The following is a 15,891-nucleotide window of genomic DNA, read 5'->3' as shown; positions in this document are numbered from 1 at the left end:
TATACTGAGGTGACCAGAACCGAACACAATACTCCAAATGTGGTCTAGCCAGGGTTTTGTAGAACTGCAACATTATCTTGTCGCTCTTCAAGTCAGTCTCCCGACAAATGAAGGCCAACGTGGCATGTACTTTAACCACCCCATCAACTTGCATTGCAACTTTGAGAGATCAATGGACTTGGACCACAAGATCTCTCTGTTCCTCCACACTGCTAAGAATCCTGTCATTAACCCTGTATTCTGCCTTCAGGTTTGACTTTCCAAAATGAATCACTTCACCATTTTCCAAATTGAGCTCCATCTGCCTCTTCTGCATCCTATCAACGTCTTGTTGCAATCTGCAAAAACCTTCTACACTATTGACAACACCACCAACCAATATTGCTCCATCTGCCCCCCAGAATAAATGCTTCTGCTTTGTATCCAGTCTGTTCCCCATTCTACCCGATTCCTTGTGGATTCTGACATCAAATAAATAACCAGTGAACTAATCCTCTCAGACCCAGATTAGCTCAGACAACAATCTCCGTATAGAAAGAAATCCACGAACCATCATCTTCTCGGGATCCAATCACTTTGATTTTCCTTTCTCCACTTTCTTTGGAATCTGAAAGTAAAAAGTGTTTGATGATAAAATAGTAGTTGAATGTGGAAAGTCTCAAAACTTCAAAGTACAACCATATAACACTCACACAAGTACCCCCCCCCCCCACTGATCTGGTTCCCTCTCCACGAGCTGTTCAAATTGCCCAAAGCCTCAGATGAGGCTGGGATTAGATCTAACTTTTTCCCAGGACGCTGTGTCCCAAATCTGGTCTCTCCTGGGTCAGTGAGGGTCTTTGCTCTAGAGGTCAAACAGGTGCCCAAGGGTCCAGGTTGGTGTCCACCCACACCGGTCAGCTTCAACACAACCGAGCTTCCCATACCAAGGAACCTTCGTTGGGGATAAAGATGTCCTTCTCCCCTACACTCTGCTCTCCCAACTCCTCAGATACAGGAACAGGGAGCCCAGCACTGACTCTGGGCTCACAGTGATGGGGTTCCAGCCAAGGCCAGTGGATCCCAACAGATTTCCAGAGTCATTAGTATGATCGTCAATGGATTGTTCACCAATGAATGTTACAGCAAGAGATTGAAATCATAAATATCGATACCTCGAGCTTCAGAGTGACTATTTCTCTCTGTAGAATCTGGAAAAGATGAGAAAGAATTTCAGTAACCAATCCCAGGGCAGTCTCTATGGCCATCATTAGTTCAGTTCCCAAACTCTCTCTCCCATTTCAATGATATTTCACTTTAAGCTGGTGATGTTTAGTTTACAGATAACAGAACATAGAAGAGTACAGCAGTCCAGGCCCTTCATCCCACAATGTTGTGCTAACCCTTCAACCTTCTCCAAGATCAACCTTACCCTTTCCTCTCACATAGTCCTTCATTTCTCTTTCATCCATGTGTCTCAGAGTCTCTTAAATATCCCTAATATATCTGCCACTACCATCAATCCTGGCAGAGCATTCCACACAATTTCCACTCTGTGTATATAAACCAAGCTCTGACATCCCCCTGTACTTCCCCATAAACATGGGAGATCTGTTCCCTCTATTATCCATTTTTACCTTGGGAGATTAGCTCTGGCAGTCCACTCTATCCACGCCTTTAGTGTACACCTCTATCACACCACTCTTGTGGTTAGACCACACTTGGAGTATTGTGTTCAGTTCTGGTCACTTTATTATTGGAAGGATGAGGAAGCTTTAGAGAGGGTGCAGTAAAGATTTACCAGGACACTGGCTGGATGAGAGAGCATGTTTTATGAATTTATATTGACCAAGCTAAGGATTTTATCTAAGGAACAAAGAGACATCTGGGTGGGATCCTCGTAAATCTTCTCTGCACTCTCTCTAAAGCTTCTGCATCCTTCCTGTAAAGAAGTGAATGGAAATCAACACAATACTCTAAGTGTGGGCTAACCAGAGCTTTGCAATGCTGCAGTGTTAACTTGTGGCTCTTGAACTTGATCCCCCGACTAATTCTGCCTTCAAGTTTGACTTTCCAAAGTGAATAACTCCACACTTTTCTGAGCTGAACTCAATCTGCCACTTCTCAGCCTGTTCTTGAATAAATGCTTCTGCTTTGTATCCAGTCTGTTCCCCTTTCTTCCCGAGCCCTTGTGGACTCTGATATCAAGTAACTAACCAGTGAGCTAATCCTCTCAGACACAGATGCCGTATATTAGCAGATCAACAATCTCTGTAAAGAAAGAAATCCACGAACCATCATCTTCTTGGGATCCAATCACTTTGATTTTCCTTTCTCCACTTTCTTTGGAATCTGAAAGTAAAAAGTGTTTGATGATAAAATGGAAGGTGTGTGTGGAAAGTCTCCCAGCAGCAAAGTGTATTTCTGTAACGGATAGCTATCTGTTCACACTCACACACTGCACTGCTACTGATCTGAGTACCGTACCCCCCCCCCCCCCCCATGAGCTGCTCACCCATTGCCCAACACCCCACCCGAGGTTGGGATTAGATCCAACATTTCCCAGGATCCAGCAACCGGAATATGGTCTCTCTGGGGCGAGTGAGAATTATCCCCTGGAGGTGTGGCAGGTGCCAATGAGTCCTCAAGCAACACACAAAAAATGCTGGTGGAACGCAGCAGGCCAGGCAGCATCTATAGGGAGAAGCGCTGTCGACGTTTCGGGCCAAGACCTTTCAACAGGAAGGGTCTCGGAAGGGTGTCCTGACGAAGGGTCTGGGACCGAAACGTCGACAGCGCTTCTCCCTATGGATGCTGCTTGGCCTGCTGCGTTCCACCAGCACTTTGTGTGTGTTGTTTGAATTTCCAGCATCTGCAGATTTCCTCGTGTTTGCCAATGGGTCCTTGTTGGTGTCCACCCAAACTTGTCAGATTCAACACAACTGAGCCTCCCTTACCAAGGAACCTTTTTCAGAGACGATGTTGCCCCTCTCCCACATACTCCACCATCCTCTCCCCTCAGATTCAGGAACAAGGCTCACAGTGATCGGGTTTCCAGCTAAGGCCAATGGTTACCAACAGATTCCCAGATTCATTAGTACAATGGTCAATGGATTGTTCAACAGAGAATGTTACAGCAAGAGATTGAAATAATAAATATCGATACCTCGAGCTTCAGAATGACTATTTCTCTCTGTAGAATCTGGAAAAGATGAGAAAGAATTTCAGTTCACCAATCCCAGGGCAGTCTCTATGGCCATCATCAGTTCAGTTCCCAAACTCTCTCTCCCATTTTAATGATATTTCACTTTAAGCTGGTGATGTTTAGTTTACAGATAACAGAACATAGAAAAGTACAGCACAGTCCAGGCCCTTCATCCCACAATGTTGTGCTAACCCTTCAACCTTCTCCAAGATCAACCTTACCGTTTCCTCTCACATAGTCCTTCATTTCTCTTTCATCCATGTGCCTCAGAGTCTCTTAAATACCCCTAATATATCTGCCACTACCATCAATCCTGGCAGAGCATTCCACACAATTTCCACTCTGTGTATATAAACCAAGCTCTGACATCCCCCTGTACCTCCCCATACACATTGGAGATCTGTTCCTCTATCTTCCATTTTTACCTTGGGAGATTAGCTCATGCTGTCCACTCTATCCACACCTTTAGTGTACACCTCTATCACACCACCCTTGTGGTTAGACCACACTTGGAGTATTGTGTTCAGTTCTAGTCACTTTATTATTGGAAGGATGAGGAAGCTTCAGAGAGGGTGTAGTGAAGATTTACCAGGACGCTGGATGGATGAGAGAGCATGTTTTATGAATTTATATTGACCAAGCTAAGGATTTTATCTAAGAAGCAAAGAAACATCTAGGTAGGATCCTCGTAAATCTTCTCTGCATTCTCTCTAAAGCTTCTGCATCCTTCCTGTAAAGAAGTGAACAGAAACCAACACAATACTCTAAGTGTGGGCTAACCAGAGCTTTGCAATGCTGCAGTGTTAACTTGTGGCTCTTGAACTTGATCCCCCGACTAATTCTGCCTTCAAGTTTGACTTTCCAAAGTGAATAACTCCACACTTTTCTGAGCTGAACTCCATCTGCCACTTCTCAGCCTGTTCTGGAATAAATGCTTCTGCTTTGTATCCAGTCTGTTCCCCTTTCTTTCCGAGCCCTTGTGGACTCTGATATCAAGTAATTAACCAGTGAGCTAATCCTCTCAGACAAAGATGCCGTATATTAGCAGATCAACAATCTCCGTATAGAAAGAAATCCACGAACCATCATCTTCTCGGGATCCTATCACTTTGATTTTCCTTTCTCCACTTTCTTTGGAATCTGAAAGTAAAAAGTGATGATAAAATGGAAGGTGTGTGTGGAAAGTCTCCCAGCAGCAAAGTGTATTTCTGTAACGGATAGCTATCTGTTCACACTCACACACTGCACTGCTACTGATCTGAGTACCGTACCCCCCCCCCCCCCATGAGCTGCTCACCCATTGCCCAACACCCCACCCGAGGTTGGGATTAGATCCAACTTTTCCCAGGACCCAGCGACCGGAATATGGTCTCTCTGGGGTGAGTGAGAATTATCCCCTGGAGGTGTGACAGGTGCCAATGGGTCCTCAAGCAACACACACAAAATGCTGGTGGAACACAACAGGCCAGGAGGCATCTATAGGGAGAAGCGCTGTCGACGTTTCGGGCCAAGACCCTTCATCAGGAAGGGTCTCGGAAGGGTGTCCTGATGAAGGGTCTCGGACCGAATCGTCGACAGCGCTTCTCCCTATAGATGCTGCCTGGCCTGCTGCGTTCCACCAGCATTTTGTGTGTGTTGTTGTTTGAATTTCCAGCATCTGCAGATTTCCTCGTGTTTGCCAATGGGTCCTTGTTGGTGTCCACCCAAACTTGTCAGATTCAACACAACTGAGCCTCCCTTACCAAGGAACCTTTTTCAGGGACGATGTTGCCCCTCTCCCACATACTCCACTGTCCCCTCCCCTCAGATTCAGGAACAAGGCTCACAGTGATGGGGTTTCCAGCTAAGGCCAACTGTTACCAACAGATTCCCAGATTCATTAGTACAATGGTCAATGGACTGTTCATCAGAGAATGTTACAGCAAGAGATTGAAATCATAAATATCGATACCTCGAGCTTCAGAGTGACTATTTCTCTCTGTAGAATCTGAAAAAGATGAGGAAGAATTTCAGTTCACCAATCCCAGGGCAGTCTCTATGGCAGAGGTGTCGAACTCAATTGCACATGGGGCCAAAACTCAAAGCACACTTCAGGTCGCGGGCCGAACAGGATAAACATTTATTGAACACACTAAAACTAAACATTTTTTGAACATAAATATGAATAAAAACAGACAGGAATATTATTCCAGAAAAAATAAACTAAAACTTTAAATAACTTAAATATTTTGCTCTCCATAAAAATATCTTCTGTCAGTATTATACAAGTTAGAAATATGAGCATGCTGCAAAAAAACCCTGAAAATATAAATAAAATTTGTGCTTTTCAGCAAAAGTTAAAACAACAACAAATCAAAACACTCAGTTTTCTTTGCTCTTATGCCATTTTGTCAGAGCTGGATGCTTGGCATCTTTTCTTGGCAATAAGTTTGTTTAGGTTTGGTGTAAGGTTCTGTGTTGTGGAGATTCTCAGGATGGACTGCAGGTGTTCATCAGTGAGACGACTCCTGTGTGATGTTTTGTTAATCTTCATCACTGAGAAAAGCTTCTCACACAGATATGTGCTACCAAACATGCACAAGGTTCGAGCCGCATGTAGACAGAGCTAAGGCATTGCTTCAGGAATGGAGCGAATAAACTGTACGGGCCCTGCAGTGTCGTACTTTGCCTTTAGTGTCCCATTACACTGCAGCTTTGACTTCAGAATAGCGTTGTATACAGCAACAGATACTTGACGCGGGAATGTTCCCGGGTAGCCTATCGGCAGCTGTTGCGCTGCATTATGGGATTTGTAGTTTGCGTGTTATCAGCGCTTCATATCGCCGGGCCATTAATAAATGATCTCGCGGGCCGGATATAATTGTATGCCAGGCCGGATATGGCCCGCGGGCCTTGTGTTTGACACCTATGATTTATGGCCATCATCAGTTCAATTCCCAAACTCTTCCCCCTTTTAATGATATTTCACTTTAAGCTGGTGATGTTTAGTTTACAGATAACAGAACATAGGAAAGTACAGCACAGTCCAGGCCCTTCATCCCACAATGTTGTGCTAGCCCTTCAACCTCCTCCAAGATCAACCTTACCGTTTCCTCTCACATAGTCCTTCATTTCTCTTTCATCCATGTGCCTCAGAGTCTCTTAAATACCCCTAATATATCTGCCACTACCATCAATCCTGGCAGAGCATTCCACACAATTTCCACTCTGTGTATATAAACCAAGCTCTGACATCCCCCTGTACTTCCCCATAAACATGGGAGATCTGTTCCCTCTATTTTCCATTTTTATCTTGGGAGATTATCTCAGGCTGTCCACTCTATCCACGCCTTTAGTGTACACCTCTATCACACCACTCTTGTGGTTAGACCACACTTGGAGTATTGTGTTCAGTTCTGGTCACTTTATTATTGGAAGGATGAGGAAGCTTCAGAGAGGGTGCAGTAAAGATTTACCAGGTCGCTGGCTGGATGAGAGAGCATGTTTTATGAATTTATATTGACCAAGCTAAGGGTTTTATCTAAGGAGGAAAGAGACATCTGGGTAGGATCCTCGTAAATCTTCTCTGCACTCTCTCTAAAGCTTCTGCATCCTTCCTGTAAAGAAGTGAATGAAAATCAACACAATACTCTAAGTGTGGTCTAACCAGAGCTTTGCAATGCTGCAGTGTTAACTTGTGGCTCTTGAACTTGATCCCCCGACTAATTCTGCCTTCAAGTTTGACTTTCCAAAGTGAATAACTCCACACTTTTCAGAGCTGAACTCCATCTGCCACTTCTCAGCCTGTTCTGGAATAAATGCTTCTGCTTTGTATCCAGTCTGTTCCCCTTTCTTCCTGAGCCCTTGTGGACTCTGATATCAAGTAATTAACCAGTGAGCTAATCCTCTCAGACACAGATGCCGTATATTAGCAGATCAACAATCTCCGTATAGAAAGAAATCCACGAACCATCATCTTCTCGGGATCCTATCACTTTGATTTTCCTTTCTCCACTTTCTTTGGAATCTGAAAGTAAAAAGTGTTTGATGATAAAATGGAAGGTGTGTGTGGAAAGTCTCCCAGCATCAAAGTGTATTTCTGTAATGGATAGCTATCTGTTCACACTCACACACTACACTGCTACTGATCTGAGTACCGTACCCCACCCCCCCCCCCAAGAGCTGCTCACCCATTGCACAACACCCCATCCGAGGTTGGGATTAGATCCAACTTTTCCCAGGACCCAGCGACCGGAATATGGTCTCTCTGGGGCGAGTGAGAATTATCCCCTGGAGGTGTGGCAGGTGCCAATGGGTCCTCAAGCAACACACACAAAATGCTGGTGGAACACAGCAGTTCAGGCAGCATTTATAGGGAGAAGCGCTGTCGACGATTCGGGCCAAGACCTTTCAACAGGAAGGATCTCGGAAGGGTGGACGAAGGGTCTGGGACCGAATCGTCGACAGCGCTTCTCCCTATGGATGCTGCCTGGCCTGCTGCGTTCCACCAGCATTTTGTGTGTGTTGCTTGAATTTCCAGCATCTGCAGATTTCTTCGTGTTTGCCAATGGGTCCTTGTTGGTGTCCACCCAAACTTGTCAGATTCAACACAACTGAGCCTCCCTTACCAAGGAACCTTTTTCAGGGACGATGTTGCCCCTCTCCCACATACTCCACCATCCTCTCCCCTCAGATTCAGGAACAAGGCTCACAGTGATCGGGTTTCCAGCTAAGGCCAATGGTTACCAACAGATTCCCAGATTCATTAGTACAATTGTCAGTGGATTGTTCACCAGTGAATGTTACAGCAAGAGATTGAAATAATAAATATCGATACCTCGAGCTTCAGAGTGACTATTTCTCTCTGTAGAATCTGGAAAAGATGAGAAAGAATTTCAGTAACCAATCCCAGGGCAGTCTCTATGGCCATCATCAGTTCAGTTCCCAAACTTTCTCTCCCATTTTAATGATATTTCATTTTAAGCTGGCGATGTTTAGTTTACAGATAACAGAACATAGAAAAGTACAGCACAGTCCAGGCCCTTCATCCCACAATGTTGTGCTAATCCTTCAACACTCTCCAAGATCATCCTTACCCTTTCCTCTCACATAGTCCTTCATTTCTCTTTCATCCATGTGCCTCAGAGTCTCTTAAATACCCCTAATATATCTGCCATTACCATCAATCCTGGCAGAGCATTCCACACAATTTCCACTCTGTGTATATAAACCAAGCTCTGACATCCCCCTGTACCTCCCCATACACATTGGAGATCTGTTCCCTCTATTATCCATTTTTACCTTGGGAGATTATCTCATGCCGTCCACTCGATCCACGCCTTTAGTGTACACCTCTATCACACCACCCTTGTGGTTAGACCACACTTGGAGTATTGTGTTCAGTTCTGGTCACTTTATTATTGGAAGGATGAGGTAGCTTTAGAGAGGGTGCAGTAAAGATTTACCAGGACGCTGGCTGGATGAGAGAGCATGTTTTATGAATTTATATTGACCAAGCTAAGGATTTTATCTAAGAAGCAAAGAGACATCTGGCTAGGATCCTCGTAAATCTTCTCTGCACTCTCTCTAAAGCTTCTGCATCCTTCCTGTAAAGAAGTGAACGGAAATCAACACAATACTCTAAGTGTGGTCTAACCAGAGCTTTGCAATGCTGCAGTGTTAACTTGTGGCTCTTGAACTTGATCCCCCGACTAATTCTGCCTTCAAGTTTGACTTTCCAAAGTGAATAACTCCACACTTTTCTGAGCTGAACTCCATCTGCCACTTCTCAGCCTGTTCTTGAATAAATGCTTCTGCTTTGTATCCAGTCTGTTCCCCTTTCTTCCCGAGCCCTTGTGGACTCTGATATCAAGTAATTAACCAGTGAACTAATCCCCTCAGACACAGATGCCGTATATTAGCAGATCAACAATCTCTGTAAAGAAAGAAATCCACGAACCATCATCTTCTTGGGATCCAATCACTTTGATTTTCCTTTCTCCACTTTCTTTGGAATCTGAAAGTAAAAAGTGATGATAAAATGGAAGGTGAGTGTGGAAAGTCTCCCAGCAGCAAAGTGTATTTCTGTAACGGATAGCTATCTGTTCACACTCACACACTACACTGCTACTGATCTGAGTACCGTACCCCCCCCCCCCCCCATGAGCTGCTCACCCATTGCACAACACCCCACCCGAGGTTGGGATTAGATCCAACTTTTCCCAGGACCCAGCGACCGGAATATGGTCTCTCTGGGGCGAGAGAGAATTATCCCTGGAGGTGTGGCAGGTGCCAATGTGTCCTCAAGCAACACACACAAAATGCTGGTGGAACGCAACAGGCCAGGCAGAATCTATAGGGAGAAGCGCTGTCGACGTTTCGGGCCAAGACCTTTCAACAGGAAGGGGCTCGGAAGGGTGTCCTGACGAAGGGTCTGGGACCGAAACGTCGACAGCGCTTCTCCCTATGGATGCTGCTTGGCCTGCTGCGTTCCACCAGCACTTTGTGTGTGTTGTTTGAATTTCCAGCATCTGCAGATTTCCTCGTGTTTACCAATGAGTCCTTGTTGGTGTCCACCCAAACTTGTCAGATTCAACACAACTGAGCCTCCCTTACCAAGGAACCTTTTTCAGGGACGATGTTGCCCCTCTCCCACATACTCCACCATCCTCTCCCCTCAGATTCAGGAACAAGGCTCACAGTGATCGGGTTTCCAGCTAAGGCCAATGGTTACCAACAGATTCCCAGATTCATTAGTACAATGGTCAATGGATTGTTCATCAGAGAATGTTACAGCAAGAGATTGAAATAATAAATATCGATACCTCGAGCTTCAGAGTGACTATTTCTCTCTGTAGAATCTGGAAAAGATGAGAAAGAATTTCAGTAACCAATCCCAGGGCAGTCTCTATGGCCATCATCAGTTCAGTTCCCAAACTCTCTCTCCCATTTTAATGATATTTCACTTTAAGCTGGTGATGTTTAGTTTACAGATAACAGAACATAGAAAAGTACAGCACAGTCCAGGCCCTTCATCCCACAATGTTGTGCTAACCCTTCAACCTTCTCCAAGATCATCCTTACCCTTTCCTCTCACATAGTCCTTCATTTCTCTTTCATCCATGTGCCTCAGAGTCTCTTAAATACCCCTAATATATCTGCCACTACCATCAATCCTGGCAGAGCATTCCACACAATTTCCACTCTGTGTATATAAACCAAGCTCTGACATCCCCCTGTACTTCCCCATAAACATGGGAGATCTGTTCCCTCTATTATCCATTTTTACCTTGGGAGATTAGCTCTGGCAGTCCACTCTATCCACACCTTTAGTGTACACCTCTATCACACCACCCTTGTGGTTAGACCACACTTGGAGTATTGTGTTCAGTTCTGGTCACTTTATTATTGGAAGGATGAGGAAGCTTTAGAGAGGGTGCAGTGAAGATTTACCAGGACGCTGGATGGATGAGAGAGCATGTTTTATGAATTTATATTGACCAAGCTAAGGATTTTATCTAAGAAGCAAAGAAACATCTAGGTAGGATCCTCGTAAATCTTCTCTGCACTCTCTCTAAAGCTTCTGCATCCTTCCTGTAAAGAAGTGAACAGAAACCAACACAATACTCTAAGTGTGGGCTAACCAGAGCTTTGCAATGCTGCAATGTTAACTTGTGGCTCTGGAACTTGATCCCCCGACTAATTCTGCCTTCAAGTTTGACTTTCCAAAGTGAATAACTCCACACTTTTCTGAGCTGAACTCCATCTGCCACTTCTCAGCCTGCTCTGGAATAAATGCTTCTGCTTTGTATCCAGTCTGTTCCCCTTTCTTCCCGAGCCCTTGTGGACTCTGATATCAAGTAATTAACCAGTGAGCTAATCCTCTCAGACACAGATGCCGTATATTAGCAGATCAACAATCTCCGTATAGAAAGAAATCCACGAACCATCATCTTCTCGGGATCCTATCACTTTGATTTTCCTTTCTCCACTTTCTTTGGAATCTGAAAATAAAAAGTGATGATAAAATGGAAGGTGTGTGTGGAAAGTCTCCCAGCAGCAAAGTGTATTTCTGTAACAGATAGCTATCTGTTCACACTCACACACTGCACTGCTACTGATCTGAGTACCGTACCCCCCCACCCCCCCATGAGCTGCTCACCCATTGCCCAACACCCCACCCGAGGTTGGGATTAGATCCAACTTTTCCCAGGACCCAGCGACCGGAATATGGTCTCTCTGGGGCGAGTGAGAATTATCCCCTGGAGGTGTGGCAGGTGCCAATGGGTCCTCAAGCAACACACACAAAATGCTGGTGGAACACAACAGGCCAGGAGGCATCTATAGGGAGAAGCGCTGTCGACGTTTCGGGCCAAGACCCTTCATCAGGAAGGGTCTCAGAAGGGTGTCCTGATGAAGGGTCTCGGACCGAATCGTCGACAGCGCTTCTCCCTATAGATGCTGCCTGGCCTGCTGCGTTCCACCAGCATTTTGTGTGTGTTGTTGTTTGAATTTCCAGCATCTGCAGATTTCCTCGTGTTTGCCAATGGGTCCTTGTTGGTGTCCACCCAAACTTGTCAGATTCAACACAACTGAGCCTCCCTTACCAAGGAACCTTTTTCAGGGACGATGTTGCCCCTCTCCCACATACTCCACTGTCCCCTCCCCTCAGATTCAGGAACAAGGCTCACAGTGATGGGGTTTCCAGCTAAGGCCAACTGTTACCAACAGATTCCCAGATTCATTAGTACAATGGTCAATGGACTGTTCATCAGAGAATGTTACAGCAAGAGATTGAAATCATAAATATCGATACCTCGAGCTTCAGAGTGACTATTTCTCTCTGTAGAATCTGAAAAAGATGAGGAAGAATTTCAGTTCACCAATCCCAGGGCAGTCTCTATGCAGAGGTGTCGAACTCAATTGCACATGGGGCCAAAACTCAAAGCACACTTCAGGTCGCGGGCCGAACAGGATAAACATTTATTGAACACACTAAAACTAAACATTTTTTGAACATAAATATGAATAAAAACAGACAGGAATATTATTCCAGAAAAAATAAACTAAAACTTTAAATAACTTAAATATTTTGCTCTCCATAAAAATATCTCCTGTCAGTATTATACAAGTTAGAAATATGAGCATGCTGCAAAAAAACCCTGAAAATATAAATAAAATTTGTGCTTTTCAGCAAAAGTTAAAACAACAACAAATCAAAACACTCAGTTTTCTTTGCTCTTATGCCGTTTTGTCAGAGCTGGATGCTTGGCATCTTTTCTTGGCAATAAGTTCGTTTAGGTTTGGTGTAAGGTTCTGTGTTGTGGAGATTCTCAGGATGGACTGCAGGTGTTCATCAGTGAGACGACTCCTGTGTGATGTTTTGTTAATTTTTATCACTGAGAAAAGCTTCTCACACAGATATGTGCTACCAAACATGCACAAGGTTCGAGCCGCATGTAGACGGAGCTGAGGCATTGCTTCAGGAATGGAGCGAATAAACTGTACGGGCCCTGCAGTGTCGTACTTTGCCTTTAGTGTCCCATTACACTGCAGCTTTGACTTCAGAATAGCGTTGTATACAGCAACAGATACTTGACGCGGGAATGTTCCCGGGTAGCCTATCGGCAGCTGTTGCGCTGCATTATGGGATCTGTAGTTTGCGTGTTATCAGCGCTTCATATCGCCGGGCCATTAATAAATAATCTCGCGGGCCGGATATAATTGTATGCCGGGCCGGATATGGCCCGCGGGCCTTGTGTTTGACACCTATGATTTATGGCCATCATCAGTTCAATTCCCAAACTCTTCCCCCTTTTAATGATATTTCACTTTAAGCTGGTGATGTTTAGTTTACAGATAACAGAACATAGGAAAGTACAGCACAGTCCAGGCCCTTCATCCCACAATGTTGTGCTAGCCCTTCAACCTCCTCCAAGATCAACCTTACCGTTTCCTCTCACATAGTCCTTCATTTCTCTTTCATCCATGTGCCTCAGAGTCTCTTAAATACCCCTAATATATCTGCCACTACCATCAATCCTGGCAGAGCATTCCACACAATTTCCACTCTGTGTATATAAACCAAGCTCTGACATCCCCCTGTACCTCCCCATACACATTGGAGATCTGTTCCCTCTATCTTCCATTTTTACCTTGGGAGATTAGCTCAGGCTGTCCACTCTATCCACACCTTTAGTGTACACCTCTATCACACCACCCTTGTGGTTAGACCACACTTGGAGTATTGTGTTCAGTTCTGGTCACTTTCTTATTGGAAGGATGAGGAAGCTTTAGAGAGGGTGCAGTGAAGATTTACCAGGACGCTGGCTGGATGAGAGAGCATGTTTTATGAATTTATATTGACCAAGCTAAGGATTTTATCTAAGGAGCAAAGAGACATCTGGGTAGGATCCTCGTAAATCTTCTCTGCATTCTCTCTAAAGCTTCTGCATCCTTCCTGTAAAGAAGTGAACAGAAACCAACACAATACTCTAAGTGTGGTCTAACCAGAGCTTTGCAATGCTGCAGTGTTAACTTGTGGCTCTTGAACTTGATCCCCCGACTAATTCTGCCTTCAAGTTTGACTTTCCAAAGTGAATAACTCCACACTTTTCTGAGCTGAACTCCATCTGCCACTTCTCAGCCTGCTCTGGAATAAATGCTTCTGCTTTGTATCCAGTCTGTTCCCCTTTCTTCCCGAGCCCTTGTGGACTCTAATATCAAGTAATTAACCAGTGAGCTAATCCTCTCAGACACAGATGCCGTATATTAGCAGATCAACAATCTCCGTATAGAAAGAAATCCACGAACCATCATCTTCTCGGGATCCTATCACTTTGATTTTCCTTTCTCCACTTTCTTTGGAATCTGAAAGTAAAAAGTGATGATAAAATGGAAGGTGTGTGTGGAAAGTCTCCCAGCAGCAAAGTGTATTTCTGTAACGGATAGCTATCTGTTCACACTCACACACTGCACTGCTACTGATCTGAGTACCGTACCCCCGCCCCCCCCCATGAGCTGTTCACCCATTGCCCAACACCCCACCCGAGGTTGGGATTAGATCCAACTTTTCCCAGGACCCAGCGACCGGAATATGGTCTCTCTGGGGCGAGTGAGAATTATCCCCTGGAGGTGTGGCAGGTGCCAATGGGTCCTCAAGCAACACACACAAAATGCTGGTGGAACACAACAGGCCAGGAGGCATCTATAGGGAGAAGCGCTGTCGACGTTTCGGGCCAAGACCCTTCATCAGGAAGGGTCTCGGAAGGGTGTCCTGATGAAGGGTCTCAGACCGAATCGTCGACAGCGCTTCTCCCTATAGATGCTGCCTGGCCTGCTGCGTTCCACCAGCATTTTGTGTGTGTTGCCTGAATTTCCAGCATCTGCAGATTTCCTCGTGTTTGCCAATGGGTCCTTGTTGGTGTCCACCCAAACTTGTCAGATTCAACACAACTGAGCCTCCCTTACCAAGGAACCTTTTTCAGGGACGATGTTGCCCCTCTCCCACATACTCCACCATCCTCTCCCCTCAGATTCAGGAACAAGGCTCACAGTGATCGGGTTTCCAGCTAAGGCCAATGGTTACCAACAGATTCCCAGATTCATTAGTACAATGGTCAATGGACTGTTCATCAGAGAATGTTACAGCAAGAGATTGAAATCATAAATATCGATACCTCGAGCTGCAGAGTGACTATTTCTCTCTGTAGAATCTGAAAAAGATGAGAAAGAATTTCAGTAACCAATCCCAGGGCAGTCTCTATGGCCATCATCAGTTCAGTTCCCAAACTCTCTCTCCCATTTTAATGATATTTCATTTTAAGCTGGCGATGTTTAGTTTACAGATAACAGAACATAGAAAAGTACAGCACAGTCCAGGCCCTTCATCCCACAATGTTGTGCTAACCCTTCAACACTCTCCAAGATCATCCTTACCCTTTCCTCTCACATAGTCCTTCATTTCTCTTTCATCCATGTGCCTCAGAGTCTCTTAAATACCCCTAATATATCTGCCATTACCATCAATCCTGGCAGAGCATTCCACACAATTTCCACTCTGTGTATATAAACCAAGCTCTGACATCCCCCTGTACCTCCCCATACACATTGGAGATCTGTTCCCTCTATTATCCATTTTTACCTTGGGAGATTATCTCATGCCGTCCACTCGATCCACGCCTTTAGTGTACACCTCTATCACACCACCCTTGTGGTTAGACCACACTTGGAGTATTGTGTTCAGTTCTGGTCACTTTATTATTGGAAGGATGAGGTAGCTTTAGAGAGGGTGCAGTAAAGATTTACCAGGACGCTGGCTGGATGAGAGAGCATGTTTTATGAATTTATATTGACCAAGCTAAGGATTTTATCTAAGAAGCAAAGAGACATCTGGCTAGGATCCTCGTAAATCTTCTCTGCATTCTCTCTAAAGCTTCTGCATCCTTCCTGTAAAGAAGTGAATGGAAATCAACACAATACTCTCAGTGTGGTCTAACCAGAGCTTTGCAATGCTGCAGTGTTAACTTGTGGCTCTTGAACTTGATCCCCCGACTAATTCTGCCTTCAAGTTTGACTTTCCAAAGTGAATAACTCCACACTTTTCTGAGCTGAACTCCATCTGCCACTTCTCAGCCTGTTCTTGAATAAATGCTTCTGCTTTGTATCCAGTCTGTTCCCCTTTATTCCCGAGCCCTTGTGGACTCTGATATCAAGTAATTAACCAGTGA

General features: G+C 44.8%; 1 protein-coding gene across 14 annotated transcripts in view; it reads right to left on the bottom strand.

Moving 5' to 3' along the window:
• LOC140719031 (uncharacterized) overlaps nt 1-15,891 on the bottom strand; it is a 114,120-nt gene that overhangs the window by 28,957 nt on the left and 69,272 nt on the right. For 11 of the 14 annotated variants that reach the window (XM_073033377.1, XM_073033381.1, XM_073033372.1 and 8 more), the window contains 14 exons: nt 14,842-14,877; nt 13,976-14,032; nt 11,979-12,014; nt 11,110-11,166; nt 9,988-10,023; nt 9,123-9,179; nt 8,001-8,036; nt 7,134-7,190; nt 5,136-5,171; nt 4,268-4,324; nt 3,146-3,181; nt 2,275-2,331; nt 1,155-1,190; nt 551-607 (listed from right to left, as the gene is read on the bottom strand). In XM_073033377.1, the coding sequence (XP_072889478.1) occupies nt 551-607; nt 1,155-1,190; nt 2,275-2,331; nt 3,146-3,181; nt 4,268-4,324; nt 5,136-5,171; nt 7,134-7,190; nt 8,001-8,036; nt 9,123-9,179; nt 9,988-10,023; nt 11,110-11,166; nt 11,979-12,014; nt 13,976-14,032; nt 14,842-14,877 (651 nt within the window). The remainder of the gene's footprint in view (nt 1-550; nt 608-1,154; nt 1,191-2,274; nt 2,332-3,145; nt 3,182-4,267; nt 4,325-5,135; nt 5,172-7,133; nt 7,191-8,000; nt 8,037-9,122; nt 9,180-9,987; nt 10,024-11,109; nt 11,167-11,978; nt 12,015-13,975; nt 14,033-14,841; nt 14,878-15,891) is intronic. The other 3 variants (XM_073033374.1, XM_073033384.1, XM_073033379.1) reach the window with 2 other exon arrangements.

The sequence above is a fragment of the Hemitrygon akajei genome, chromosome 31 (assembly GCF_048418815.1).
Source record: "Hemitrygon akajei chromosome 31, sHemAka1.3, whole genome shotgun sequence".
Lineage (NCBI taxonomy): Eukaryota > Metazoa > Chordata > Chondrichthyes > Myliobatiformes > Dasyatidae > Hemitrygon > Hemitrygon akajei.
This window is presented reverse-complemented; position numbering and strand designations above follow the sequence as displayed.